General features: G+C 41.3%; 1 protein-coding gene across 9 annotated transcripts in view; it reads right to left on the bottom strand.

Annotated features, from left to right (window-relative positions):
• Nucleotides 1-13,748: 13,748 nt before the first annotated feature.
• Nucleotides 13,749-26,196, bottom strand: part of LOC105466117 (tet methylcytosine dioxygenase 1) — a 149,801-nt gene continuing 137,353 nt past the window's right edge. For all 9 annotated transcript variants that reach the window (XM_011715068.3, XM_011715069.3, XM_071069638.1 and 6 more), the window contains one exon: nucleotides 13,749-24,361. In XM_011715068.3, coding sequence (XP_011713370.2) covers nucleotides 23,355-24,361 — 1,007 coding nt within the window. In that variant the 3' untranslated portion in view covers nucleotides 13,749-23,354. The remainder of the gene's footprint in view (nucleotides 24,362-26,196) is intronic.

The raw sequence follows: 26,196 nt of genomic DNA, 5'->3' as shown, positions 1-26,196 counted from the left end.
TCGCTTGAACCTGGGAGGCAGAGGTTGCAGTGAGCCAAGATCACGCCATTGCACTTCAGCCTGGGTAACAGAGTGAGACTCTGTCTCAAAAAATAAATAAATAAAAATAAAAAGCCTAAGATCAAAATCAATCACTATTCTTGCTATACTTACGTAAATAATGAGGCCAAGTTTAATGACTAGACTTACTTTGCAAACAAGTCAGCCTTTGATCATCTTTAATAAAAATAAGGGTGATTTTAGAGACAGTATAGTTTCAATGGAAAACTATAGAACATCCTCGTGATTATCAGATTCTAGTCTTGGCCGGGCGCAGTGGCTGATGCCTGTAATCCCAGCACTTTGGGAGGCCGAGGCAGGCGGATCACCTGAGGTCAGGAGTTCAAGACCAGCCTGGCCAACATGGTGAAACCCTGTCTCTACTAAAAATACAAAATTAGCTGGGCGTGGTAGCAGGTGCCTGTAATCCCAGCTACTTGGGAGGCTGAGGCAGGAGAATTGCTTGAACCCAGGAGGCGGAGGTTGCAATGAGCTGAGATCGTGCTATTGCACTCCAGCCTGGGCAACAACAGCGAAATTCCGTTCATAATTAAAAAAAAAAAAAATTCTAGTCTTGTTCGTCGTCTTAGAGGTCTATCTGCAGACTGACCTGGATCCTAAATTCTTCTAGTTTCCGTCAGTATCTGGCTATAACTCTCCAAACTATTATTTCCAATTTTTTTTCCACCCTTATGGCTTAGAGTCACAAAATATTAAAACTGCTCATTTTCCCAGAGCCTTGCTAGCCAAAGCTGGAAAATGTGATACAAACTTAAAAGAAATCAACTTTGTGCTTGCTACTGGGTGGACCAATCAGAAACTTCATCAGAAACACCAAATGTCATTACCAGAGACATTCAAACTCTAAACCAGGAAATCCATTGGGTTGCTATCCTCAAGCCCAACATCTAAAAATCTTATTGACTCACTGCCCTCTAGATTCAGAAACTGGGTTTCTATTAATCGTTATTTTTCTTCATAGAAGTTCCCCCTTATTAAATTCTTGACCGCTAACAATCCAGTGAATATTCTCTGCTACCAAGGCCCAACAGATGATTCAGCTGGTCCTTAAAGAATAAAAGGTGATTGAATGAAAAAATAGACTTAAAGGCCGGGCGCGGTGGCTCAAGCCTGTAATCCCAGCACTTTGGGAGGCCGAGACGGGCGGATCACGAGGTCAGGAGATCGAGACCATCCTGGCTAACACGGTGAAACCCCGTCTCTACTAAAAATACAAAAAACTAGCCGGGCGAGGTGGCGGGCGCCTGTAGTCCCAGCTACTCCGGAGGCTGAGGCAGGAGAATGGCGTAAACCTGGGAGGCGGAGCTTGCAGTGAGCTGAGATCTGGCCACTGCACTCCAGCCCGGGCTACAGAGCAAGACTCCGTCTCAAAAAAAAAAAAAAAAAAAAAAAAAAAAAAGAAAAAGAAAAAATAGACTTAAATTGTGCAAAGGAAAGAAAAGAGAGGCAACTAGTCTGGGCACCATGGCAAGACCCCGTCTCTACAAAAACAAAAACAAAAACAAAAATTAGCCGGGCGTGGTGGCATGCACCCTGTAGTACCAGCTATTTTGGAGGCTAAGGTGGGAGGATCACTTGAGCCTGGGAGACGGAGGTTGCAGTGAGCCTAGATGGCATCACTGCACTCTGGTCTGGGTGACAGAGTGAGACCCTGTCTCAAAAAAAAAGAAAGAGGAAGGAAGGAAAAAAGAAAGAAAGAAAGGGAGTGAGGGAAAGAAAGAGAGAGGAAAGAAGGAAGGAAGGTTGGCTAGGCTAGTTGATTGGGAGGCCGAGGTGGGTAGATCACCTGAGGTCAGGAGTTTGAGACTAGCCTGCACAACATGGTGAAACCCCATCTCTAGTAAAAATGCGAAAATAAGCCAGGTGTGGTGGCACACACCTGTAGTTCCAGCTACTCCGAAGGCTGAGGCAGGAGAATCCCTTGAACCCGGGAAGTGGAGGTTGCAGTGTGCTGAGATTATGCCACTGTACTCCAGCCTGGGTGACAGAGCGAGACTCTGTCTCAAGACACAAAAAAAAAAGAAAAAAAAGAAAACAAGAAAAGAGAAGAGACTGACAGAGATTCTCTGCTTGACCAAACTTTAGTCAGGCTCCTGACCTTGACCTAGGCCCACCTGTGCACTTTATTCTAAAACCCACTTTTACTTGTATTTACTGTTTTTTGAAAGACAGGGTCTTCCCGGTCGGGCTCGGTGGCTCAAACCTGTAATCCCGGCACTTTGGGAGGCCGAGACGGGCGGATCATGAGGTCAGGAGATCGAGACCATCCTGGCTAACATGGTGAAACCCCGTCTCTACTAAAAAATACAAAAAAGCTAGCCGGGCGCGGTGGCAGGCACCTGTAGTCCCAGCTACAGGGACTACAGAGGCTGAGGCGGGAGAATGGCGTAAACCCGGGAGGCGGAGCTTATAGTGAGCTGAGATCCGGCCACTGCCCTCCAGCCTAGGCGACGGAGCAAGACTCCATCTCAAAAAAAAAAAAAAAAAAAAGAAAGACAGGGTCTTCCCATGGTGCCCAGGCTGGTGTGCAGTGGCTATTCACAGGTACAATCATAGCACAATGCAGCCTCGAACTCCTGGCCTCAGGCATTCCTCTGGATTTAGCCTCCTGAGTAGCTGGGACTAAAAGTGTGCACCACTATACCCAGCTCAAATCCAGTTTTAGCAAAGAACCCTGTTAAGTAAGTTTGTCAAGAGCCCCTCCAACCCCTTTTTTTATTTTTATTTTTGAGACATACTGTCACTCTGTAGCCCAGGCTGGAGTGCAGTGGCATGATCTCGGCTCACTGCAACCTCTGCCTCCTGTGTTCAAGCAATTCTCATGTCTCAGCCTCCCGAGTAGCTGGAATTACAGGCACGCACCACCATGCCCAGCTAATTTTTGCATTTTTGGCAGAGACAGGGTTTCACCATTTTGGCGAGGCTGGTCTTGAACTCCTGACCTAAAGTGATCCGCCCACCTCAGGCTCCAAAAGTGCTGGGATTACAGGAATGAGACACCGTGCCCATTCCAAGAACCCCCTACACTTGATATCTAATCACCCTCAATATCTGATCAAGTTCCTCATCCTCCACCAACCACCAGAGTGCTGTCTCATCACCTCTACCTGTCTTCAGCAATAATCCTGTGTGGGGAAAAGAAAGAGATCAGCCTGTTACTGTGTCTATATAGAAAGAAGTAGACATAAGAGACTCCATTTTGTTCTGTATTTGAGATGCTGTTAATCTGTGACCCTACCCCCAACCTTGTCCTTGCAAAAGATATGTGCTGTGGTAACTCAAGGTTTAATGGATTTTGGGCGTGCAGGGTGTGTCTTTGTTCCTAGAAAAGCTAGGTATTGTCCAAGGTTTATCCCCATGTGATAGGATGAAACAGTGTTGCTAAAAGGTTTATCTCAAGGCACAGGATTTTCCTTTAAACTTATTCATGTCACAGAGATCCTTGTTCTTATGTCTTACTGCTAATTTCCTCCCTAAAAACGATCCTATTGTCCTGCCACTCCCTTATCTTTAAGATGGTAAAGATAATTATCTATGCCGGGCGCGGTGGCTCAAGCCTGTAATCCCAGCACTTTGGGAGGCCGAGACGGGCGGATCACGAGGTCAGGAGTTCGAGACCATCCTGGCTAACACGGTGAAACCCCCTCTCTACTAAAAAATACAAAAAACTAGCCGGGCGAGGTGGCGGGCGCCTGTAGTCCCGGCTACTCGGGAGGCTGAGGCAGGAGAATGGCGTAAAAACCCGGGAGGCAGAGCTTGCTGTGAGCTGAGATCCGGCCACTGCACTCCAGCCTGGGCGACACAGCGAGACTCTGTCTCAAAAAAAAAAAAAAGATAATTATCTATAAATACTAAGGGAACTCAGAGGCCGGTGCCGGCGTGGGTCCTCTGTAAGCTGAGCGCCGGTCCCCTGGGCCCCGCTTTTCTTTCTCTATACTTTGTCTCTGTGTCTTATTTCTTTTCTCAAGTCTCTCGTTCCACCTTACGAGAAACACCCACAGGTGTGGAGGGGCAGGCCACCCCTTCAATCCTGTTAAATGAGTTTAGTCAGAATTCCCGGACTCTGATGTTACCTGTTAGTAATGTTGTTTTCCTTTCTTTTTTGAGAGAAGGTTTCACTCTGTCACCCAGGCAGCAGTGCTGGAGTGCAGTGGCATGATCACAGCTCATTGTGGCTTTGATCTGCTAGATTCAAGAAATCTGTCCACCTCAGCCTCCCAAGTGGCTGGGACTGCAAGCGTGTGCCACCACGCCTGGCTGATTTTTGCAATATTTTTTTTGTAGAGATGGTCTACTTTGTTGCTCAGGCTGGTCATGAACTCTAGCCTCAAGTGATCCTCCTGCCTCAGTCTCCCAAAGTGCTAGGATGACAGATGTGAACCTGGTCCTTAGTAACTTTCTATCCACTGACCCTAACCTGCTCCTTGGCTATAAATTCCCCCCTTGCCCATGTTTTATTCAGAGTTTAGGCCAACTCTCTTTCCCACTGTAAAATCCCATTGTAGTGGTCCCTATACATAATCGTAATGGTCCCAAGTAAAGTCTTCCTTATCGTGCTTCAAAAAATGTCATTCTTTTTTTTCTTTTTCTTTTTGAGACGGTGTCTCACTCTGTCACCCAGGCTGGAGTGCACTGGTGTAATCTTGGCTCACTGCAACCTCCACATCTCGGGTTCAAGCGATTCTCCTGCCTCAGGCTCCTGAGTAGCTGGGAATACAGGTGCCCGCCACCACACCCGGCTAATTTTTGTATTTTTAGTAGAGACGGGTTTTCACCATGTTGGTCAGGCTGGTCTCGATGTCCTGACCTCATGATCCGCCTGCCTTGGCCTCCCAAAGTGCTGGGATTATAGGCGTGAGCCACTGTGCCCGGCCTCTTTTTTTTTTTTTTAATGTAATATACGGACATTGTAAAAAGGCTTGAGTGACACACATCTCACACATGAAAACTCAACAATCACAATTATGACTACAAACAGATTTTAAAAACTTCTCTTTAACACAATAGATATACCACATTTTGCTTATCCACACATTAGTTCATCTATTACGTTTTTCTACTTTGGGGCTAGTATGAATAATGCTACTATGAGTTGAAGGAAACCAGAATATATCATCCCAAAACATGCCTCTTTGACATAACAATTACTTCGAACTGAGGGCAATTAATAGCTTGTAGAAAAGATAATACTGCCTAGGTGCCGTGGCTCACACCTGTAATCCCAGCACTTTGGGAGGCTGAGGCAGGCGGATCACGAGGTCAGGAGTTTGAGACCAGCCTGACCAACATGGTGAAAACCCATCTCTACTAAAAATACGAAAATTAACTGGACGTGGTGATGCGCACCTGTAATCCCAGTTACTTAGGAGGCTGAGGCAGGAGAATGACTTGAACGCGGGAGGCAGAGGTTGCAGTGAGCTGAGATCATGCCACTGCACTCCGTTCTGGGCAACAGAATTGAGACTCCGTCTCAAAAAAAAAAAAAAAAAAAGTTAATACTAAAAAAATTACCAAAATAATAATAAAATTTATTTTATTTATTTTTATTTGTTTTTTTGAGATGGAGTTTCACTCCTGTTGCCCAGGCTGGAGTGCAATGGTGCGATCTCAGATCATTGCAATCTTTGCCTCCCGGGTTCAAGTGATTCTCTTGCCTCAGCATCCAAAGTAGCTGGGATTATAGGCATGTGTGACCAAGCTCAGCTAATTTTTTGTATTTTTAGTAGAGATAGGGTTTCACCATGTTCGCCAGGCTGGTCTCCTGCTCTGGACCTCAGGTGATCCACCCGCTTCAGCCTCCCAAAGTGCTAGGATTACAGGCGTGAGCTGCCAAGCCTGGCCAATAATAATAATTTTATTTTTATTTTTATTTTTTGAGATGGAATCTCGCTGTGTCGCCCAGGCTGGAGTTCAGTGGTGCGATCTCAGCTCACTGCAACCTCCACCTCCCGGGTTCAAGCAGTTCTTCTGCTTCAGCCTCCTGAGCAGCTGAGACTACAGGCGCGCACCACCACACCTGGCTGATTTTTTGTATTTTTAGTAGAGATGGTTTCACCATATTGACCAGGCTGGTCTCAAACTCCTGACCTCGTGATCCACCACCTCAGCCTCCCAAAGTGCTGGGATTACAGGTATGAGTCACCACCTCGGCAATAATTTTTTAAAAAGGCAATTAAGAATACAAAATTAGCCAGGCGTGCTGCATGTCTGTAATCCCAGCTACTCGGGAGGCTGAGGCAGGAGAATTGCTTGAACCCAGGAGGCAGAGGTTGTGGTGAGCCAAGATCGTGCCATTGCACTCCAGCCTGGGCAACAAGAGCAAAACTCGGTCTCAAAAAAAAAAAAAAAAAGGCAATTAAGAAACAGGAAAATGAGCTAGGTGGAGTGGCTCACCCCTGTAATGCCAGTACTCTGGGAGGCTGCGGTGGGTGAATCCCTTGAATCCAGGAGTTTGAGACGAGTGTAAGTGACATGGAGAAACATGTCTCTACAAAAAATACAAAAATGCCAGGCTCAGTGGCTCATGCCTGTAATGCCAGCACTTTGGGAACCCGAGGCATGTAGATCACCTGAGGTTGGGAGTTCGAGACCAGCCTGACCAACATGGAGAAACCCCATCTGTACTAAACATGTAAAATTAGGGCCGGGTGCGGTGGCTCACACCTGTAATCCCAGCACTTTGGGAGGCCGAGGCGGGTGGATCACAAGGTCAGGAGATCGAAACCATCCTGGCTAACATGTGAAACCCCCTCTCTACTAAAAATACAAAAAATTAGCCAGGCGTGGTGGTGGATGCCTGCAGTTCCAGCTACTCGGGAGGCTGAGGCGGGAGAATGATGTGAACAGAATGAAACTCCGTCTCAAAAAAAAAAATAAAATAAAATAAAAATAAGTGGGGGTGGTGGTGCACGTCTGTAATCCCAGCTACTTGGGAGGCTGAGGCACAAGAATCACTCAAACCTGGGAGGCAGAGGTTGCTGCAGTGAGTGGAGATCACGCCATTGAACTACAGCCTGGGCGACAGTGAGACCAGAGAAAGAAAAAAAGAAAAGAAAAGAAATTGTTCACTCCCAGCTACTCCTGAGTTGGGAAGATCACCTGAGCCCAGGAGTTCGAGGCTGCAGTGGGTTATGGTTACGCCTGTGAACTGCCACGCATTCTAGCCTGGGCAACATAATGAGATGCTGTTTTTTTTGTTTGTTTTGTTTTTAAGTGAAATTCTTGTTACTGTCAATCTTTCCTTCAAATTGCTTCTGAAGGCTTTGTGCACCCATATTACATGCAAGAAATATTTTCATATGTTTTCTGCTAGGAATAAGAGACTGCCTACAACAAGTAAAATTCTTCTAGCTGAGGAAAAAAAAAAAAAAAAAAAAAGAAATTGTTCCATATCCAGATAGAAATTGCTTCCCCTCCTCCACTTTTTTTTTTTTTTTTTTTTTTTTTTTTTGAGAGGGAGTCTCACGCTGTTGCCCAGGCTGGAGTGCAGTGGCGCGATCTCGGCTCACTGCAAGCTCCGCCTCCCGGGTTCCCGCCATTCTCCTGCCTCAGCCTCCTGAGTAGCTGGGACTACAGGCGCCCGCCACCGCGCCCGGCTAATTTTTTGTATTTTTAGTAGAGACGGGGTTTCACTGTGGTCTCGATCTCCTGACCTTGTGATCCGCCCGCCTCGGCCTCCCAAAGTGCTGGGATTACAGGCTTGAGCCACCGCGCCCGGCCTTTTTTTTTTTTTTTAAACCATTGAAGTACCTATTCTTGTGTGAATTTGCCGTATGATATTTACTCAATCTAAAATGGATGGGTATTTAGGCCCTTTTTTATTCTTTTTTTTTTTGGAGATGGAGTCTAGTGCAGTGGCTGGATCTTGATCTCAGCTCACTGCAAGCTCCAGCTCTGGGGTTCAAGAAATTCTCCCGTCTCAGCCTCCCAAATAGCTGGGATTACAGGCACGTGCCACCATGCCTGGCTAATTTTTGTATTTTTAGTAGAGACGGGGTTTCACCATGTTGGCCAGGCTGGTCTCGAACCTCAGGTGAACTGACCTCAGGTGAACTGCCTGCTTCGGCCTCCCAAAGTGCTGGGATTACAGGCATGAGTTGCTTATTCTTCTTTACTTTCATAGGCAGTGCTGCAATAAACAACTTCGTGATTATGTGATTTCACTTATGTATAATTTTATCAGTAGAATACCTTCTTAAGGCTGGGAAAAGTGGCTCATGACTATAATGCTAGCATTTTGGGAGGATGAGGTGGGAGAATTGCTTGAGGCCAAGAGTTCAAGACCAACCTCACCAACATAGCAAGACCCCCGTCTCTAAAAAATAAAAACATTCTTAAAAGGATTGCTTGGTCACAGTTTTCATGCATTTATGATTTTAATAGTTACTGCCAATTCTACATCCATAAGAATTATACCAATTTATGGCTGGTTATGGTGGCTCACGCCTATAATCCCAACACTCTGGGAGGCCGAGGCAGGCAGATCATGAGGTCAGGAGTTTGAGACCAGCCTGGCCAACATGGTGAAACCTTGTCTCTACTTAAAATACAAAAATTATTCAGGCATGGTGGCATGCACCTATAATCCCAGCTACTTAGGAGGCTGAGGCGGGAGAATCACTTGAACCTAGGAGGCAGAGGTTGCAGTGATCCAAGATCGCGCCACTGCACTCCAGCCTGGGCAACAGAGTGGGACTCCATCTCAGAAAAAAAAAAAAAAAGAATTATACCAATTTATACTCCACCAGCACTTTATGGGAGCACTGAATAATGGTGCTTTATGGCATAACAAACCATCACAAAATGTAGTGGCTTAAAATATCAATATCTGCTAGCTCTGTGGAATGAGTGGGCTCAGCTATCTGGCTATTGCTTAAGGACTCTCATATTCTTGTATTCACATGGCAGCTGGAGCTAGAGTTACCTGATTCTCACATGCCCAGTGTTGTTTCTTAAATCAGAATCTAGCACTTCAGTACTCCATTACTCTCAGCTTCTTTTTTGCCCAGAGCAACCTGGCCTTCACTCGTAATACCTCGGGGCTCCAAAGTGAAGAAGGGAACACTGTCAACTCAAATTCCAGAAGGTGGAAGAACAGTTGCCACCACTCCATGGGGATATGTCATGCACAAAAAGAGAGGAAAGGAATGGATGGTGGCCATCGTTGGCATCTTAATGTAGTAATAGTATTTTTCTTACTATGCATGAAGATATCTTTTTATACTTGTAAGAGACATTTGTATTTCCTTTTCTATTAGCCAATTGTTCCTATCCTTTATTCTATTTCCATTAGGCCACTGATCCTTATTCATTCTTGATAGCTCATTATTTTAGTCTTCTGTTATATGAGCTTCAATTTTTTTTTTTTTTTTTTTTTTTTTTTTTTTTTGAGATGGAGTTTCGCTCTTGTTGCCCAGGCTGGCGTGCAATAGTGTGATCTCAGCTCACCGCAACCTCCGTCTCCCAGGTTCAAGCAATTCTCCTGCCTCAGCCTCCTGAGTAGCTGGGATTACAGGCATGAGCCTCCGCGCCCGGCCAAGCTTCAAATATTTAATGCTAGGTTTTGACTTGTTTTGTTTTTTCAAATTTGATTTTGGGAAAACTTTTTGTACAGAAGGTTCCATTTTCACTATTTTTTTTTTTTTTTTTTTTCTGGACAGAGTTTCACTCTTTTTGCCTAGGCTTGAGTGCAATGGCATAATCTCGGCTCACTGCAATCTCCACCTCCTGGATTCAAGCGGTTCTCCTGCCTTAGTCTCCCGAGTAGCTGGGATTACAGGACACCACGCCCAGCTAATTTTGTTTTTTTAGTAGAGACAAGGTCTCTCCATGCTGGTCAAACTTCTGACTTCAGGTGATCCACCTGCCTCGGGCTCCCGAAGTGCTGGGATTATAGGCGTGAGCCACCTCGCCCAGCCATTTTTGTATTATTTTAGCAGAGACAGGGTTTCGCCATTGTTTGCCAGGCTGGTCTTGAACTCCTTACCTCAAGGGATCCGCTCCCCTCTGCCTGCCAATGTGCTGGGATTGCAGGCGTGAGCCACCATGCCCGGACTATTATTTATTTTTTAAATTTAAAATTTTGTTGAGACAGATTTTCTCTCTGTCACCCAGGCTGAAGTGCAGTGCTGCTATCACAGCTCACTGCAGTCTCAACATCTCCGGCGCAAGCAATCCTCCCATCTCAGCCTCTCAAGTAGCTAGGACTACAAGCTCAGCCTACCACGCCCAGACATTTTTATTTTTTATTTATTTATTTTTTTGAGACAGAGTCTCACACTGTTGCCTCAGCTGGAGTGCAATGGCACAATCCTGGCTCACTGCAACCTCCACCTTACAGAATCAAGCAATTCTCCTTGCCTCAGCCTCCGAAGTAGCTGGTATTACAGGCACCCACCACCACACTGGATAATTTTTTTGAATTTTTAGTAGAGACAGAGTTTCACTATGTTGGCCAGACTGATCTCGAACTCCTGACCTCATGATCCGACTGCCTTGGCCTCCTGAAGTGCTAGGATTACAGGCGTGAGCCACCACACCAGGCCTTAAATTTTTGTAGAGATGAGATCCCACTATGTTGCCTGAAATATTCTCAAACTCCTGGCTTCAAGCAGTCTTCCCTGCTTGCCTCCCAATGTGCTGGGATTATAGGTGTGAGCCACCATGCCCAGCCTTATTATTTTTATATAGTTAAATTGGTAATTTTTTCTTTTATGCCTCTTAAATTTTGTGACATGCTTTTCCCACTCTGAAATTATAAAAAATAAATGTTCCGATTGTTTCTTATACAATTTTTATGTTGTTTGTTTTTATTTAGAGATAGGATCTTGCTATGTTGCCCAGGCTGGCTGGACTTAAACTACTGGGCTAAAGGAGTCCTCCTGCCTCTGCCTTCTTGGTAGCTAGCTGAGACTACAGGCATACACCCTCATGCCCAGTAACATATAATTTTTTTTTTTTTTTGAGATGCAGTCTCACTGTTGCCCAGGCTGGAGTCCAGTGGCGCAATCTCAGCTCACTGCAACCTCTGCCTCCCAGATTCAAGTGATTCTCCTGCCTCAGCCTCCCAAGTACCTGGGATTATAGGCACCCGCCACCACAACCAGCTAATTTTTTGATAGAGACAGGGTTTCACCATGTTGGCCAGGCTCGTCTTTAACTCCTGACCTCAGGTGATCCACCTGCCTTGGCCTCTCAAAGTGCTGGGATTGTTGTGGGTGTGAGCCACCACACCCAGCCAATCTTTTTTTTTTTTTTTTTTTTGAGGCAGGGTCTCACTTTGTTACCCAGGCTGGAGTGTAGTGGCTCCATCTCAACTAATTGCAGCCTCAACCTTTTGGGTTCAAGTGAGCCTCCCGCCTCAGTCTACCAAGTCGCTGGGACTACATGTGCTTGCCAACACACCTGGCTAATTTTGTTGTACTTTTTGTAGAGATGGGGTTTCCCTACCTTGCCCAGGCTGGTCTCAAACTCTTGAGCTCAAGCGATCCACCACCTCAGCCACCCAAATTGTTAGGATTACAAGCATGAGCCACCACACCTGGCCTGTAATGGAATTTTTATGAAAAGTAAACTAGAGGCCGGGCATGGTGGCTCAAGCCTGTAATCCCAGCACTTTGGGAGGCTGAGGCAGGTGCATCACCTGAGGTCAGGAGTTCGAGAACAGCCTGGCCAACATGGTGAAATACTGTCTCTACTAAAAACACAAAAATTGCCGGGCGCGGTGGCTCACGCCTATTATCCCAGCACTTTGGGAGGCCGAGGCAGGCAGATCACGAGGTCAGGAGATCAAGACCATCCTGGCTAACACGGTGAAACCCCGTCTCTACTAAAAATACAAAAAAAAAAAAAAAAAAAAATTAACCTGGCGTGGTGGTGGGATCCTGTAGTCCCAGCTACTTGGGAGGCTGAGGCAGGAGAACGGCATGAACCTGGGAGGCGGAGCTTGCAGTGAGCCGAGGTTGTACCACTGCACTCCAGCCTGGGCGACTGAGCAAGACTCTGTCTCAAAAAAATAAAATAAATAAATAAAATAAAATAAAATAAATAAAAAATACAAAAAAATTAGCCGGGCGTGGTGGCAGGCACCTGTAGTCCCAGCTACTCGGGAGGCTGAGGCAGGAGATGGCCTGAACCCGGGAGGCAGAGCTTGCAGTGAGCCAAGATCACACCACTGCATTCCAGCCTGGGCAACAGAGCAAGACCCTGTCTCAAAAAAATAAAAATAATACAATAAAATAAATAAAAAATACAAAAAAATTAGCCGGGCGTGGTGGCAGGCGCCTGTAGTCCCAGCTGCTGGAGAGACTGAGGCAGGAGAATGGCGTGGACCCGGGAGGCAGAGCTTGCAGTGAGCGAAGATTGCGCCACTGCACTCCAGCCTGGGCAACAGAGCGAGACTCCGTCTCAAAAAAAAAAAAATTAGCCAGGCGTCGTTGTGCACACCTGTAATCCTAGCTACTCAGGAAGTTGAGGCAGGAGAATTGCTTGAACCTAGGAAGTGGAGGTTGCAGTGAGCTGAGATCGCCCCACTGCACTCCAGCCTGGGTGACAGAGTGAGACTCTGTCTCAGAAAAAAAAAAAAAAAAAAAAAAAAATTTAATATTGAAGTCTTTAAAATACTGTTGGCTTCAAGGCGCAATGGCCTACGCCTGTAATCCCAGCACTTAGGGAGACAGTGGTGGGCAGATCACCCGAGGTCAGGAGTTTGAGACCAGCTTGGCTAACATGGTGAAACCATGTCTCTACTAAAAATACAAAAATTAGCCAGATGTGGTAATGCACCCCTATAATCGCAGCTACTCAGGAGACTGAGGCAGGAGAATCACTTGAACCAGGAGGCAGAGGTTGCAGTGAGCTAAGATCGTGCCACTGTACCCCAGCCCAGGCGACAAAGTGAGACTGACTCAAAAAAAAAAAAAAAAAAAAAGTAAAAACAGTAAAATACTGTTGGCAAACTGCATTCAGAATTAAGTTTAAATTTAGCAGACTTAAGGAAAATTATTAAGTTTATTGAAACGATTGTAAAGCCAAGTAAGGACATGAGTAGAGTAACAGCTCTGCCAATTACTAGGGCTGTGAACTTAATAACTTCAAGTTTCAGAATAGATCTATGTAATGAGGTTGATAAGAGTCCTTAATAGGGCCGGGCGCGGTGGCTCAAGCCTATAATCCCAGCACTTTGGGAGGCCGAGATGGGCGGATCACAAGGTCAGGAGATCGAGACCATCCTGGCTAACACGGTGAAACCCCATCTCTACTAAAAATTACAAAAAAAAACTAGCTGGGCGAGGTGGCAGGCGCCTGTAGTCCCAGCTACTCGGGAGGCTGAGGCAGGAGAATGGTGTAAACCCGGGAGGCGGAGCTTGCAGTGAGCTGAGATCCGGCCACTGCACCCCAGCCTGGGCAGCAGAGTGAGACTCCGTCTCAAAAAAAAAAAAAAAAAAAAAGAGTCCTTAATAGAATCACCATGGGAATTACATAATTTACATAAAGTGTAAGGTTTCTGGCATGTAATAAGCATTTCATAAATGCTAGCCATTTTGATTTTATGGTGAGCACATGCATATGTTTAGTCATCTCCAAATATTAAATCTTATAGTCCTTTGTAGTTAAAATGTGTGAATTTTATTGAATATTAAAACTTTTAAATGTGATTTTTAGGAGGAAAGAAAAATTAGACTATCAGGTGCAAAATAGAAGTATAAAATTTATTTAAAACCACCCACAAAGTTCTGTGTAATCAGGAATGATACAATTTGCAATAGTTTTTTTTTAAAAAAACTCATGACAAAGGTTTAAAATATATTTTCAATTACAGTATTCATTTAGCCTTATTCAGTTAGAACAATTAAAAAAAACCTTTATGCTCTAAATAAATGACACACAAGGAAAATATAACAATTTCCACAACTACCTTTACATGTATGTTTCAACACTAATACATTTCAATGCATTTTGCTACATAAACATGAAATCATGTACAACTGCTGTGCACCAAAATTTAGCTTAATTAGATCTTTCAAGTAACATGCAATTCCAACTCACAAGTCTTCAAGTACTGCTAGTAAGTGTTCCCTTGTTTGCAGAGGATTAAATGTTGATCATGAATTGACATTATCTTAATTAAAATGATCACTTTCCTTTCTACATGGTGAAGTGCTTTTTCTTTTACTGCTTCCCCCATATGTTAAGAATGAAATCGGATATTTGTGAAGTTTTAAAAGCATTTCCTTGCTAAGATATTTCATTGTAAAGGATACTTAATATAGTGGGATGCAATAGGTAAAAGTCCCCCAAAGAAAAAATTCAAAGGTAAATAATAAATAGTAAACATATCCTGAAGAGAGAAAGAAGTCAGCTAAAAGACAGGAATATTAGCTTATGAAATTAGTATTTCTGTATTGGGAATTCAGTATTATTCTATTTCACCATGGTAAAGAATCTGCTTATATTTTACTCCCACCAATGATAGACATTCTGGCTTCTCCTTTGAATTAAGGTAATGGTACGCAAGTGAATTTACTTGGTAATTAAGCATATAGCATGAGAAAAAGATAAACTTGAAGTTAATGACTTTCTTCCTGCAAAATAGCTTTGCAAGTTTCTTGTTAGAGAACACTTCATGATTTCTTAATAACCTAACTAAATATGACCATCCACCCACATATCACAATGTAAAAACTGCCCTTAGTTTATACTATAAACCACTTCTGGAAAAATATTTATCTTAAAGCACCTATCACAATGTTATTTCATAAAAGTTAAAAAAAAATATGAACATACATTGCAATAAAATATTTAATTTTTTTCAGGAGCTATTTTTGTAAAGTCCCAGTTGTCAACTATTTCATCATCACAAACAGGCATTGATGAGGACAGGCAGTTACTGAACTGAATCACCAAAAGGGGAATTTATTTGAATATCTAGAGTTGTTTGGCCTGTTTGTGTGTGTGACTCAGAATGTGCTAATTAGATAGCCAAAACATCCTACCTCTTTATATTTATAAAGATATTTATATTTATAAAGAGGTTATTTTAAAATTTACAAATACATCTCATTTTTCATTATTTAAAAATTTACAAATACATCTTATTATTTTTCTTAACTCTCTGAGCAAATCTCTGGGTTAGCCTTTGACCCACAGATTTTATGTGGCAAGAATCAAAGCAAAGCAAACAAAACGAATTCAATTAAGTGGGAGACACTACTATCTCTTAGAGAGGGAGTCTTGCTCTGTCTTAGAGATACCAACAATTTGGCTTTTTTTTTTTTTTTTGAGTTGGAGTCTCACTCTGTCACTCAGGTTAGAGTCCAGTGGCACAATCTTGGCTCACTGCAACCTCCGCCTCCCGGGTTCAAGCAATTCTCTGCCTCAGCCTCCCAAGTAGCTGGGATTACAGATATCTGTCACCATGTCTGGCTAATTTTTGTGTTTTTAGTAGAGATGGGGGTTTCACCATCTTGGCCAGGCTGGTCTTGAACTCCTGACCTCGTGATCCACCTGCCTTTGTCTCCCAAAGTGCTGGGATTACAGGCGTGAGCCACCACACCCGGCCCAATTTTGCATTTTTACGATCAGGAATTGGGAACTAAATTGTTTACCTACCACATTTCCTTCAAAAACCCCTGCATTTCAAGATAACAAATACATTAAATTTTGATTGTGAGGTGCTTACCCTAGTTTTTTTAAAAAGTGATATTAAAAAATATATTATTTAGGAGATTTCTCCCTGTTTTAGTACTACAGGGATATTTTTTATAAAAAGAGCTTTTTATAAGGAGGAAAAAATATAAAACTTCATAAATCTAAGCCCTATTGTGGAATATAGGTAATTTGGGAGACCTTCTTTAGTACACATAAGAAACTAGCTGGCTAAATAAATAATGGAAACAAAATACTTCAGAAGCATGTTTTTTGCAAATGAACAAATTTTATATTCTCAGATCAGGTGTGACAAAATTTCTACTCAGCAACATCCTCTCCAAGTCATTGTTCATGATGCAGAAATTTAGCAGTCTACCAGTAATAAATATCTTAGTCTCTGATTGATTGACTTGCTGTGTAACTTGGAGCCAGCCATTTACTATTCTTGCCATCTGCACATTCCTCACCTCTAAGATGGGAACAATGTTCTCCGTCTAACCCTCAGTAATGGGCAGAAAAAGCTCCACATAGTAAAGCAGTTTGATAATCTAAAACATTATATAGCATGAGGATTATACCTTTGATTACTACCGTTGCTTTCAAAATGGTTCCTAAATTTTAGCAGCAATTTTTCAGATAAAATTAGTACAGAGTGGAGAGAAGAAATATTAAAAATATTTCTTGCTTTTAAGCAGGTAGAGTTAACCCTCAGATTGCTGATAGGAGCACAATGCTTCTTCCGTTCTGTCCCTTAATTTCCCCTTCTTATGGTCAAAAGCATTTCTGATGGTTTACTTGTGCCTCCTCTTCCAATTACTTTCAGTCCATTTCCTAATCTTTCTCACCCAGATTATAGAATAATCCCTATCCCTGCCAAAAACCAAAGAATTCCAATGGAGTAAATTTACATTAGATGTAGTAAAGCCATACAGAAGAACTTAGAATATTTAACTTCATACACAATTTTTACATAAAACACTCAAAAACTAATAAATAAGAGTTAAACATTGTTGGGATTGGTAAAGTAAGAGAGAGCACTCAATATTAACCTGTGGTCTTATGGCTGCTTAACTATTATTCCTAAAAAATGGAATTTGCCTAAAACTGAAAAGAGTTGAATACAAGTTTGTGATTTCTTATGATGTTACACCTAAAAGAACTTGCGGGACACAATGGAAAAGACAGCTTTACCAAGATGGTTGCTATTTTTTAAATGAACCACGTGTATTTGTGTAGGGGATCAGAAGAATTGGAGACAGGACAGAGAAGGGGAAGCAACAGATTTTTAGTTTAAAGAAAATCAGAAAAATAACACTGTAAAAAGAATGAAAGTGCGCTTAGTGATATTGCAGCTTCAGTAAAGTGAGAAAAAAGAAAAATAACAAGTAGAGTGTCTAGTCAAGTGTTATAAGGTTCATACCTTGCCAAATGGAGAAGAAGCCAAATTAATTTCCAACATTGTTTCTCCTAAAATGAAAATCTGACAGCTGTAAAATTTCTTTCTTTTCTTTTTTTTTTTTTGAGACGGAGTCTCGCTGTGTCTCCCAGGCTGGAGTGCAGTGGCGTGATCTCAGCTCACTGCAAGCTCCGCCCCCTGGGTTCACGCCATTCTCCCGACTCAGCCTCCCAAGTAGCTGGGACTACAGGCGCCCGCTACCACGCCCGGCTAATTTTTTTGTATTTTTAGTAGAGACGGGGTTTCACCGTGTTAGCCAGGATAGTCTCGATCTCCTGACCTCGTGATCCACCCGCCTCGGCCTCCCAAAGTGCTGGGATTACAGGCTTGAGCCACCGCGCCCGGCCTAAAATTTCTTTCTTATGAACAAGACAAGGGTCATGACTTACATAGCAGCTGCCAAGGACAAAATTTCTATTTTTAGGAAACCTAGCTTTATACTGTTAACGAAGGGTTTTCAAAGTTGCACTAACATAAATTGGTTAAATCAGCTAATGTTTTACATCTAATAATGACATTCCTACCTTGGACCTAGTTTTGCTCCAACATAAAAGACATCTATAGCTGAACAAACTAGAAGAAAACTCATGACCCAGGCAAGATCGTAAGTATTACAGTAAAGGTAGGAAAGAAGTACAGCTGATAAAGAAGTGATTGGCGGGGCGCAGTGGCTCACGCCTGTAATCCCAGCACTTTGGGAGGCTGAGGCGGGCAGATCATTTGAGGTCAGGAATTTGAGACCAGCTTGACCTACATAGTGAAATTCTGTCTCTACTAAAATACAAAAATTAGCCGGATGTGTTGGCGGGCACCTGTAATCCCAGCTCCTCGGGAGGCTGAGGTAGGAGAATCGCTTGAACTCGGGAGGCGGAGGTTGCAGTGAGCCGAGGTCACGCCACTACACTCCAGCCTGGGCGACAGAGCAAGACTCCCTCTCAAAAAAAAAAAAAAAAAAAAAAAAGAAAGAAAAGAAAAAAATAATTAATGATGGAATTTTAGAGCTAAAAATATTAAATGTTGCATACTATCAAATGAGAAATTAGAACATACTATAAAGGCCCTTAAAGAGAAGTGAAAATGAGGAGTGGCAAAATTAGGAATGTCTTTGGATTACTTGAGTAAAATATATCCCTTTTGAAGCAAACAATGGTATATGATTGGAAGCCCAGAAGAAACAGAGAATTAAAAAGTCATCCAGACACTGAAAGGTAGAAAATTAAAATTTGTAGCAAAAAAAAAAAAATAATAATAATAATATAAAATTTGTAGCTATCAATGTGCAAAAAAATAGTGATGATATCCTGTATAAAAGTCAGCTCTGGCCGGGCGCGGTGGCTCAAGCCTGTAATCCCAGCACTTTGGGAGGCCGAGACGGGCGGATCACTAGGTCAGGAGATCGAGACCATCCTGGCTAACATGGTGAAACCCCGTCTCTACTAAAAAAATACAAAAAACTAGCCGGGCGAGGTGGCGGGCGCCTGTAGTCCCAGCTACTCAGGAGGCTGAGACAGGAGAATGGCCCGAACCCGGGAGGCGGAGCTTGCAGTGAGCGGAGATCCGGCCACTGCACTCCAGCCTGGGCGACAGAGCCAGACTCCGTCTCAAAAAAAAAAAAAAAAAAAAAAAAGTCAGCTCTACCATCTCAGGAAGTAATAAAGGAACTCAGTTTCCACTTTATATATATAGGAAAAGCAAGAACATGCCAATAAATCTCAATACATTCTAAGAAAACACACAAATTTAATTTCTGATGAAGGACATACTGACTCTGACTTTCCGAATTGCATTCCAGAGCAATGGATGACATCAATTTCTAAAGCTGTTAAAACTTAGCTCAACATGGAGCATAATTTGATTTGGATAAATGCAGACTCCTTCAGCAATTATGTATTGATTACATTCACTTGGTTGAGTGTGCCACCCAACTGGTGTTCAATATACTTATGGGCACGTTTAGGAGCTATGTGCAATAAAATAGTATTCCAATACATGTAGACAGCTACATCAAAATAAACTATGCTGGGACTTATTTGTGAGGCTAACTAGGCAAAGGGCATGAATGAACTCTGTAAGCATGGCTGGGTCGTATATACAGTGGAAATACTTTCCTTAATTATTTCAATCATCCACGCCTTTATAACTTCTTGTATATGCTTAACACTAGTTTCAGGGGAATTGAAAGTCTATACAGTATAAGCATTTGATACTTGTTTATTTCCCAGTGGTAAAATACCCTTTGGGTAAGAAAATCAAGTTTCCCTACAGTTCTCAACACAAAGTGGCCTTCATCAGTTTAAATTCTAACTACAATCTAGCATTAAGATTTACTCTCTGGGCCCCAGTGATTCAACTATGTGATTTCTCAGCTGTCTTCCATTGCTATGAAAGGCCACTACTATATGAACTTATTTCAAAATTCTGTTGACATAAATCTCTATAAAAGATCAAAACTCACAGTTGTATTAAATATAGATAAAAAAGATTTCCATGCATCAAGGTGTGAAATTGAAGGTAATAACTATATATCTATTAAAGGTCGCATACAGCTACTGATTTGGTTGGCATATGCAAAGGAAATGCTATGCCCACTGTCAATGGAAGTTTCATGCAATAAAGTCCCACGTCCCAGATAAAAAGTCAATATAATTTTTGTTTTAAAAACTGGTCCAGGGTTATTTTCACACATGCTATTGTGAAATGGTATCAGTAGAAGTCCACTGTAATAATGTTAGAAAGTAGGTTAGTCGTGTGAATTAAATCAGTAGCTTATTTACACAGGGTATGTATTCAATTAAATATGTATTGAGGTTATGTCTTAAGTAAATTACTTATGGATCTCATCTAGTTGAAGTTCTATATTTAATAAATGAAATTATCAACATGCAGACTGAAAAAAAGATGTTGGAATGTTATTTAAGATGTAAACATGTTGCAATAATTTGCCTACAGCTATGCCTTTTCAGATAGCCTCACTTTCCAGTAAAATGTATTTCAATTATGTTTATGACCTGGTCTATTTGGTACTTTGTAGATGAATTGGAAACAAGAGGTAGGTGAGACTGACAAGCACAAGAAAAAAAAAAGGAATTTCAACAATGGCTCAAGAGCCATTAGAAATGGAATTTCAGGCCAGGTAGAGTGGCTCATGCCTATAATCCTTGCACTTTAGGAGGCTGAAGCAGGAGGATCGCTTGGGGCCAAGAGTTTGAGACCAGCCTGGGCAACAGAGCAAGACTCTGTCTCAAAAAAAAAAAAAAAAAAGGAATATCAAGTACAGCATGATATTTTGTAGGATTCTGCAATAGGCAGGAATTGGAATTATTCTCTCATTAAAGTTGGTAAGTTTGTAGCATATTATGAACTGAGTGGGCTAATGAGGTCATGTATCAGCGAATTCAATGATCATACTATGAACAAACACAGATTTAAAATCCAATTTAAGTGTTATAAGAGAAGTATAAGAAAAGGTGATCATTACAGTAAAACATAATAGAGGGGTAGAAATAATGTTAGATGACCAGTTTTATGAGAGAAAATGTCATTTCAAACAAATTTATTTCCTTGCTTCATGAGAAAGAGCATTCTAAAAGCGGTGTAGCCAGCATACAATCACAATGCTGCAGAACATCGAATAAGCTTTTAAAAAATCACAGGGCAGAGAATGGGATGGTAAATTGTTAAAATCAGGAAATAGAGTCCAACAAAGTAGGAATCCATTTGGTTCCCACAGTGGGGTAATCAGCTTAGGAAGTCCATTCATGATGTTAACTACAACAATGGAATGGAAACATTTCAGTTGATACTAGATATTTTCAAATACTTGTTTTGGTAAACTGCAACAAGCATCACAAATCCCAACAGTTCCAAAAATTAACATTGATGTTTCAAGTTTAGATTGTTAAGAAACCTATTCAGAGACAGATCAATTTGAATTACTGCATACGTTACCATGGATTATCTTGAAGATAATTTGTTACTTCTTTTAAAAATATTTCTGAGGGTAGTTTTTATTCTTCAAGTTTACTATGTCATAGGTGGTGATTCAAAGAAAAATAAAAGTGATATTTAGATTTTGCAGGCGTTCAATAAGTGTAGACTCGAAGAATGAGTAGATGAGTTGATGCATAAAGAGCCATAAAACTTTATCCATTAAATCTGGTGAAGAAATAATTTCTAGTGGGAGCTAAGGCCTAAAATCTAAAACATAATCTCGCAAGGGTGTATTCCTGATAGTCTAATACTAGTAAATATCTTGTTGAAGCAGCTGAAGCAATAAACAATCACTTATTTATATGTATATAAGAAACCTTAGGCTCACAAAAATATACATGTCTTAAAACAGAAATCTAAGGCACACAAAATACTAAAACAAGTCAATGAATTACCCTATTTTACATATTCAACAAGCAGAAATCTACTTGTACACGATGGTCTATCAATGGACATTTTGTTATTTACAATCCCTTCATATTCCTTTACTTGGATTAGTCAAAAGCTCAAAACAGATACTTTGCACCATATATTATTTTAATAAGTTACAATGAGTTTTTCTTTAGAGAGCCTGCTGGAACTGTTTACTTTTGCACCAAAATTGTAAGTGTTAGCGGTTGTGGGCTTCCTATGGCATTTCCAAGGGAGAAGCACCATTAGGTTTTCCATACTCCCAAGGAATCTGACACTTTGAATGTTATAGCACCTCTGCATTTTAACAGAATCAAGTATTTCATTGAAAATTCTCCTTGTTTGAAACATGTTGTCCGGGTAATCCTTTTTGTTTTGCAATAAAATGAGTCAATAAAGTAATAGGAAGAAAATGGGAAGACTAAAATAAACTTAATGCCTACTTTCCTGTTACCTAGAACATAGGCAATTATCAGAAAAGATGAGTTATCATTTTCCCAAATCTAGTATGCTAAGATAAACAAATGAATTAGCTCTTAACGGACAAAGCCATGTTTACAGTACCATTCCTCTTGTTTGACTTGGGGTTGGGGAGGCATGTGATGACAGTAGGGAATTTGTTTTCAAAATATTTCAACAAGAATTTGTTTTCTCCTAATTCTGTATCAGACTTCAGTACAAAATATCTGTCTACTTAGTTTTTGTATTTTATCACCTTGAGACATTAGAAGCATTTGACTCTTCTGAAACCTATCCTGTACCATCATCTCCTTTTGGAAACACCTCTCATGGATTATACTAAGAAAGGTGGGATGAAACTAAATTGAGGTTGTTCAATAAGAAGAGACCACTCTTACCTAGTTCTAAAAAAAAAAAAAAGTTAATCAATATTGGTGATATGCTTCCTAATTCCAATTTTAGAGATAATTAACAACTTCTCATTATCTAACTATTTTATATACTGCAAGTTGCTAATACTTGAAAGTGAGAGGACACAGTAAAAGAACACAAACCATATACATGATTAGAATACATACTGCAGTTAACAAGATGGAACTCTACACAGCAAGGATAAATGATTTCTCTTGTATGCAAATATGCACAAACAATAGACAATAGGATTCTTATACTATATTATTTCAAGTTACTTTTAAAAATAGAAAGTGCTTTTAAAATATATATTTACAATTTATGAACAGCCTCCAACCATTACTAACAACAATGATGTATTTTACACAGGAGAAATATTTTAAGAGAGAAAACATTTCATAAGTTTATTTCAAAGGAATATGCCAATTTTCTAGCAATGATTGGAAGATGTTGGAACGATGGCACCATGAAATAATAATTCAGCTTATTTTTAACTGTGTGGATGTGGTTAAGCACCAGAAGCTGTGTAGAGTTAACACTGTGTGTCTTGATTTTACATCATAGAACATGAACCTGTTAAAATCCTCTAAAAATGACTCTTGTTTCATAGTAAACAGACTTAATTTAAAGCACCAAACTGAGTGATTCTATCAAGGTTAATGCCTAACTGAAACATTTCTTTATGTATTTAAAACTATAAAACTTTTATTTTTGCTTAAAATGTGCACCTTCTACCAATTGTCAAAATATAGTCACAGTTAAGAATACCCACCCCGTTTTGTTATCATTATTATTTTTTTACCTCAGACTTGAAATGGGTGAGATGAAGATATAGTAAACGACAACATGACTTTCTTTTAACAGCACCTTGAAAAAATACACTGCACTAGCAAAGGCATTAAGAGGGGGAGAAAAGCCTTCAGACCCAATGGTTATAGGGCCCCGCAACATGTGTGAGAGCATAAGGGGACACGGTGACAACATTGTCATGGGTTAATGTTAATGCTTTATGAGAAGGAATTTGGTTCAATTCATTTACTTCAGAGGACAGTTCTGGACCTTCATTAGCTGCCTGGTCTTTTTGCTCTGAGGCCTTCATTTTCTTATTCTTAGCTTCTTTAGCCTCAAACTTAATCTTGTTTAGTTCAAAACCGTGTTGGGGCTTATTCAGGTTTTTGTGCTGGTAAAAGACAAGGGAGAGGCGGGTTGGATGATTACGGTTGGGGTGCTCAACAGGAGTGGTAGCGTGCAGCTCGCGCCGGGCACACTCAATCAAAACCGAGCCGTGAGCAGGTGCGATGGCCACCCCACCAATATTTGCATCCAAAAAGATGTGCTCACTGTCTGACCAATACTCATCAATGTGGGGCAACTTCTCCTCAGCAGGTGACAGGGGGTCATCAGATAGGGGTTCGTCTGATGGAGGCTCATCTGCTTCAGAATGCTGCTCATCTTCTTCCATTGGAGAAGAGTCAAGGTCTTGAGGAGAGGTGAGGAAGGAGGGCTGGTGGTTTGGCTGATGAGATGTTAGCGGCTCAGTCACACCAGTGGGAGGCTCAGAATTAACGAGGGGCTCCATCACAGGAGCAGACAGGGTGGGGAGAGGAGCAGCTTCGCCAAGCTGTGAAATGCCAGGGCCTTCAACAGCGGCTGCATTGGCACCACTGAGTCTTCCCGAAGACATTGTACAGTGGGGAGAGCTGCTTCTTTCTGAAAACCCACACGAGGCTGCTGCATCATTCTTCAACGGAGCTGGTGTGGCTGAAGCAGTCTTCGGGGACCAGGAGAAAACTGGAGATGCCTCTTTCACTGGATGAGGAGTGGATGGCATCAGCGAATAAGTTTTAGTGTTGTCTGAACTTTTTAAGATAAAATGGGGTTCGGTTTCACTTTTTACTTCAGGTTGCACAGTCTCAGTTTTACTCCCTAAACAAGGACACCAAACGTGAAGAAAAATACAAATTACTTTTGGTAGGGTTGTCTTTTAAAAAGTATTTTCAAAGACAGGTACAGAGAATTTTATAAGAAAACACTGATGTTGTGTTGGTCGGTTTTGTTCTGCTCATTTCAAATCACACACAAATTAAAAATTTTATGTAGTTTCGTATACTTTTTCATCTAGTAATTTTCCTTAAAGAACTCTTCCTTTGGGAAAGAGGCACAAATAAGTGCAAAAATCTAGCCAAAAGGATGGCTGGTCATTGTTTGAAATAGTAAAATATTAGAATTGACCTAATTTGGTAGGAAGTAAATAATACAACTAAATGTTGTAATATTGTGCAGGTATTATAATACAATGATATAGAGCAATATTTAACTATTCAAAGAGATATTTAGATACACTTAAGGCATAGTATGACCCTATATTTTAAAAAGTAAAAATAAGTAATAGTTTATAAATATTTCTAGGTAACAAAACCATCATAACTGTCAAAGTCCAAGATTAGGCAGAGAGAAGTCAAGCAAAACATTGTAGTTGAACATAAATCTTTGTGACCCTCAAAAGCAAGAGTATTTCAGCTTAGTGTCCTTCTCATTAAGGAAGTAGAGCATTACTCTCAAGATGTCAACTGTGGGTTATTTGCTCTGACACATCCACACAAATGTCACATCCAATGGGAATATTTTCCTTGGGGACATTCTTCCTGTTATGAAGTTCTTTTTTTTTTTTTTTGAGATGGAGTCTCAATCTGTCGCCCAGGCTAGAGTGCAGTGGTGCGATCCCGGCTCACTGCAATCTCTGCCTCCTGGGTTCAAGTGGGTCCCCTATCTCAGCTTCCCAAGTAGCTGGGACTATAAGCACACACTGCCACACCAGGCTAATTTTTTGTATTTTAGTACAGACGGGGTTTCCCCATGTTGGCCAGAATAGTCTCAATCTCCACCATGCCTGTCTGGCTAATTTTTTGTATTTTAGTAGAGACAGGGTTTCACCACATTGACCAGGATGGTCTCGAACTCCTGACCTCGTGATCTGCCCGCCTCTGCCTCCCAAAGTGATGGGATTACAGGCGTGAGCCACCACGCCTGGCTCCTGTTGTGAACTTCTAAAAAAAATATTTGGAAGTGCAAAACTAGCAAATCTTAGGACCAAGAAAAGGTAAAGCAGCCATGTTTTAAAGTAATTAAAAATATAATACATTGATAATATAATAAACATTGATCAATTTCAGAAGCTCTGCAGTTCTCCTCTCAGATGCTACAACCTGGAGTCATGAGAGCTCTGACTTCTAAAGATAATGCATATATAAGATCCAGCAATGGTACATCAGGAAACGTCTGCTGTTATCAGTGGCACTATTACTATAGAGGTTAAGAAGTCCACAGAAGGTAAATGATGGGAAGGAAAGACTAAATGACCGAGGGGTAGAATTACAAAAGAAACAGACATTATGGCCCAAGTATTGCACATTATGCTTACAAATATCTGGGACTATACATTTCTTCTCAGTATTTGTCTGTATTACATTTCTTTCAGCATTATATAAATGCCTGCACTGCCAACTCTGCGCATGTTATAAAAACAAATAAACAACTACTCATAAATGTAAAAATGAAAGAAGCTAAGGAATACATTATAATGTTAATTTTGAATGTCAGTATGAATTCATGTTTTTTTTGTTCCTTCTATAGGCTTATCAAAGAAACGGCTGATTTTAAATATGGGGCAGAATTATATAGATGAGCCTGGAACAACTTGTTACAGAAATTAAGAAAGCTATCAAAGGCAATTGAGATTGTGGCAAAAGAACTGAGAAGCC

Source organism: Macaca nemestrina, chromosome 9 (genome assembly GCF_043159975.1).
Source record: "Macaca nemestrina isolate mMacNem1 chromosome 9, mMacNem.hap1, whole genome shotgun sequence".
In the NCBI taxonomy this organism is placed as follows: Eukaryota; Metazoa; Chordata; class Mammalia; order Primates; family Cercopithecidae; genus Macaca; species Macaca nemestrina.
This window is presented reverse-complemented; position numbering and strand designations above follow the sequence as displayed.